This window comes from Hemibagrus wyckioides, linkage group LG09 (genome assembly GCF_019097595.1).
Source record: "Hemibagrus wyckioides isolate EC202008001 linkage group LG09, SWU_Hwy_1.0, whole genome shotgun sequence".
NCBI lineage: Eukaryota > Metazoa > Chordata > Actinopteri > Siluriformes > Bagridae > Hemibagrus > Hemibagrus wyckioides.
Genome location: NC_080718.1, coordinates 29,058,157 through 29,063,156, shown reverse-complemented (window position 1 = coordinate 29,063,156; position 5,000 = coordinate 29,058,157). Strand labels below are relative to the sequence as shown.

The window sequence follows — 5,000 nt, the reverse complement described above, 5'->3', positions numbered from 1 at the left end:
AAAAACATGAAATGAAAAAGCTTCAAGAACTGATTTAATGTATGCAACATAACATAACATAACATAATATAATATAATATAATATAATATAATATAATATAATATAATATAATATAATATAATATAATATAATAATTTCTGTATATTTTATTGACAAGATGAAAACAATTTTAAATGTTTTTTTAATAAAGATGAATAAATACGGAGTGCACGCGCTATTTGTGCTTTTGTTTCTTTTCATAAGATAATAATAATAATAATAATAATAATAATAATAATAATAATAATTTTATAATAATAATAAAAAGAAGAAGACGAAGAAGAAGAAATACAAATAATTAAAGTTATTTTTGTTTTTGGCTGTACAAAATTATATATACATACATACATACATATATATAAATCTTTATTATAGACATTATTTCTGTGTTATAGATGTTTTTAAATTAATAAAATATTCTCTAGAAAAGATCTTATGTTCTGTGAGAATTATACAGAATGATCTTCTTATACAGGCTGGGTTCTTCTTCTGCAGGAACCTGTACATGTTCTACACAGTACCCAATACAGGTTCTCCTTCAGAGGAAAAAAAGGTTCTTACTTGAAGAAGGAACTCTTTAAGGAACCGCTTTGTTATAGACATTGTCTTTATAATTTCTTGATACTATGAACTACATTGTAATAGATTGTTATAGTTTAATGTTCTGTGTACTATAGATGTATTATTCCTCTTTATAAAGGACCCTTTAAAGGTTCTCTGTGGAACCCTACGACATTATTTAAAAAAAAAAAAACTTACAGGAAAGAGTCCTTTAGGTGTGTGTGTGTGTGTGTGTGTGTGTGTGTGTGTGCTTCTTTAAGGTCTTTTGTCCTGAATCATCCTATTTCTCTGGAAACATTCTCGTGTTCTACACTGAACTTTCACATGTTCTGAGGTACAGTGAGATGGTTCCTGGACCATTCTTCACTACTCTTCTCTCCGCATTGCTGTGATGACGCTCTTATCATTTGCAGCCTTTAATGTATATCTTTTAGCTGGAATCGTGTCCAATAGTTGAGGTCAGAGTATAGATAACAGATAAAAGTTAAGAAAAGGAACCACCAGAGTGACCAGAACCTAGACAGATTAGTAGAAGTGTGTATAGTTCTGTAGGTTCTAATATATGTTGTGTTATATATAATATATAATGTGCTGTGTTATAGTGTTATATACAATAAAATAATTAGATGTAATAATAATGGTATCCTGTGATATTCTTATTATATGAATAAACAGTTATGATAATGTCCTACTGTTATAATATTTTAGCAGAGTATAAATCAGCTATTGCGCATTAATGAATGCTTTATTAACATTATAAAGTGTTATAAGGAAGAATCTTATACTTTATGCTGTGGTCCAGCATGCTTTTACATGCTTCTATATAAGGCATGTTATATTATGGTTATTTTCTATACGTTACAGCGGAACATATATATATATATATATATATATATATATATATATATATATATATATATATACTGCACACACACACACACACACAAATATATCTCCATTCTATAATGTAATCTGATGAAGGGGATTTTCCGAAAGCAGCACTTGGACCGAAACCGGGAAATCAGGAGCGCACGAGCGCGTTAATTGATTTCGCAGTGTTGTTGTTTGTGAACGTGTGTGTGTGTTGGTGTGTGTGTGTTAATATCAGATATCTGTGCTGTGTGTATGAGTGTGTGAGAGCTGGAGAGAGCATGTGTTAGTTAAAGCCCACAGCTTCGGAGTGCGGGGAGTGGAAATCAGCCTCCATTTTAACGCTCGATTGCGGAAATGTGGCGCCGCTAATTCAATTATCAACCTCGATTAAATTCAGAGTAGCGCGAGGGGGAGAAAACACACACACACACACACACAGGCCGTGTTAATGAGTCTGACCCCTTCACCTGCTCTGATTAACATCATGACGGAATTAAAACAACACGGAGGAGGAGTTTAATAAAGTCACTGCGACTCACTTTGATCGCTTTTTTCTGTTCCACATCTGTGTAACCACTGTCCTTTAAATAATCTACTTTATTTTATTTATTTATTTATTTTTAAATAAACATCACACTGCTCACTAATGTTCGGCACTTAAAAACAAAACCTGCACTGTCCTGGAAAAGACGGAAATTATAGATCTGTGAATTATTATTCATTGGACTGCGTTAGTATATATATATATATATATATATAATAATTCACAAGAGTATGCTAAAAGTGGAATACAAGGACCAGGCTATTAAATTTAACCTATTTTCAAATACCGAGCCGTTTACATGATTGTTGTTGTTATTATTATTATTATTATTATTATTATTATTATTATTATTATTAACGCGTTATTACGACACTATTATAATCATCACTTGTCGCAAGATCAACACAACACAACCAAATCATTTCATTTTCATTTTTCCCCCATACTTTCACCGATGCATAGACATGAATGAATAAATAAATAAATAAATAAATAAATAAATAAATAAATAAATCTGTGTCTTATCTGATCTTTTATGTTAATTATTATCACAACATCAGAAATACTTAAATATGAATATAATATATATTTTTGATTTTTCACAGAAAAGCTGTCAGGAATTCGAACTCATCTGCACTTTCCTGGTAACAGGGAGTGGATTCATCAAGCCATCATCTCTCTGGACCTTTACTGTGTCTTTGGACATATAAAGGGGCAATGTAAAGGACCTTTAAATGGTTGCACGTGCACAATAGTACCTTAAGAGCCACTTTAGCTCGAGGCTTTAATTCGCTTTTTAGAGCAATCATTTAAAGGTCCTTGATGAGCAGCTTTCCTGGTAACACAATGTCCTAAAGATATAAAAGTGAGCTTCTTTAAAGCAACACAGAAAAAAACAGTTCCTTTATTTTATTTTATTTTATTTTATTTTATTTTATTTTATTTTATTTTATTTTATTTTATTTGTTTTTGTTTTTGTTTTGTTTTGTTTTTTTTTAGACCGCGTGCTGATGTAAAAAGTGTGTCTTATGAGAAGTTCTTTAAAGAAATCATGAATACTTCAACACCTTCAACAAGGAACAAAACAGCACGATGACCTCTAAAAGTTCCCCAAAAGAAAACTTTTTTAAAGTGAGATGACTTTTTTTTACTCTTCCAGATTAGAACCAAACACGAAATGAATCACCTTCGGGAGCTAGAACTTTAACACGCGCTAAGAATAAGTTTAAAGAGCTTTACCGATGCAGGGGAACGTGAGCGCGCGGTGCCGGCTGCATGGTTCCGGAAGTCCCGGTTCAGAGCAGCAGCAGTCCGCCGCGTCCTCCGCCTCCGCTCCACTCGCCTCATCCTCCGAGCAGGACACGGACACCGAGAGCGCGCGCTTCCGCGGGGTCGCCGCCGTGGGGCTCTTGTTATCCGCGTCCCCGGAGCTTCCCGTGTCGGCCGGTGCGCCCAGGATGGAGCGGATGGTGAAGCTGGAAACCGGAGCGCTCGCGCACTTGTCCTGCGAGTTCGTGCTCATTCTCACCTCATAACAAAAAAAATTGAAGAAAAAAAAAACACCGGAAAAAAAGGAAAATACCGGGAGGCTCAGTCGGTGATCGGTTTCACGCCAATAAATGACTAAATCAGGGCCATCGGCTCCATATTTAATATCTCTACATTAGGTTACATTTAACGATATAAAGTTGCATGTGTGTGTATAAACGTGAGTGTGTGTGTGTAGGAGTGTGTGTATGTGTGTGTATGTGTGTCTATGTGTGTGTGCGTGTGCGTGTGTGTGTATGTAAAAGTCGCGGCTCGTGCAGAGTGTGCATTCCACCCCTGGTTCGCTTCGGCTGTCCGCGCGCTCTCCTGCTGCTCACCGGGCGGGTGTAGCGCGCGCGCCCTCATTTGCATGTCGGTAAGACCTCGCGCTGGCCAATCGCGCGCTGAAACCGAGCCCGGAAATTTCATAGCATTCAGGTAGGACTGAATTGTGGGGGAAAAAAATGACTACGATAACTTGAGGACAGTCAGCTACAACAACACGGTGCTGGATTACAACAACAACAATAAACAACAACAACAACACAAACCTTTAACAAACATTTAACGGCAAAAGATTCCTGCAATCTATCAGTAAAACGACTCCTGAATTCGTTAATGTTTCTACACCTTTTAACATCACAACATCATCCACCCAAGACTTTTAATCTTTTAATAAGTTGTTCAATTCTTTATTTAACGAACCCTAAAGATGAAAGAAACCAATAAAATGTTGCAGTCGTGACATTTTTGTATTCGGATATAACTGTAGGCCTTTCCGAGCTTCTGACTGGAGAATTCAAGCCAAATATGCAAATGAGCCGATTTGCATGAGCCAGGAGTAGATTATATATAACAAATAAATTCAAAATAGTTGCATAAAAAAAGATAGTATTTAGTCTAGTTTATGTAAACTCACTCCACTGAGTACTACACAACAGAGTAAAAGAGTAAAAGAATATCATCTATTCAGAGTTTGTCATGAATGTAACAACAACAACAACAACAATTATAATAATAATAAAAGCATTTGCCTTTATTTTGGTTTTATTCATTGCACCCTCATCATTACTGATTAACTGATTAGAGGGCGGTCACTCGCCCCGCCTGTTCACCTTCACCCCGCCCCTTTCCTGATCTCCGTCTGTGGTTAGCACGTGCCACGGACTGCTCGCTCCTCCCTTAGGAAAATATATAGTCGCAATAAAAAAAAAACATTTGCAAATTGCATTTAAACTAGCCCCTGTTAACGAAACCTCAATGCGCATGCGCAACATCGATGCCGTTGCGTGTTGTATAGGTTTTTATCATTATGAGGTTTATATTATTATTTATATTTGTCCGGGAAATTAGCTAATTGTGGCGCGTTAAATCACTTCCGCCTGACGTCACGTGCTAATTATAATTATTGTGTTTTATATAGGCTATAACGGCAGATATTTTATTTTTCTCATT

General features: G+C 35.7%; 1 protein-coding gene across 1 annotated transcript in view; it reads right to left on the bottom strand.

Annotated features, from left to right (window-relative positions):
• Positions 1-3,853, bottom strand: part of LOC131359591 (homeobox protein HMX2-like) — a 5,302-nt gene extending 1,449 nt beyond the window's left edge. Inside the window, exon 1 of the mRNA XM_058399562.1 lies at positions 3,258-3,853. Coding sequence (XP_058255545.1) covers positions 3,258-3,540 — 283 coding nt within the window. The 5' untranslated portion in view covers positions 3,541-3,853. The remainder of the gene's footprint in view (positions 1-3,257) is intronic.
• Positions 3,854-5,000: the final 1,147 nt, after the last annotated feature.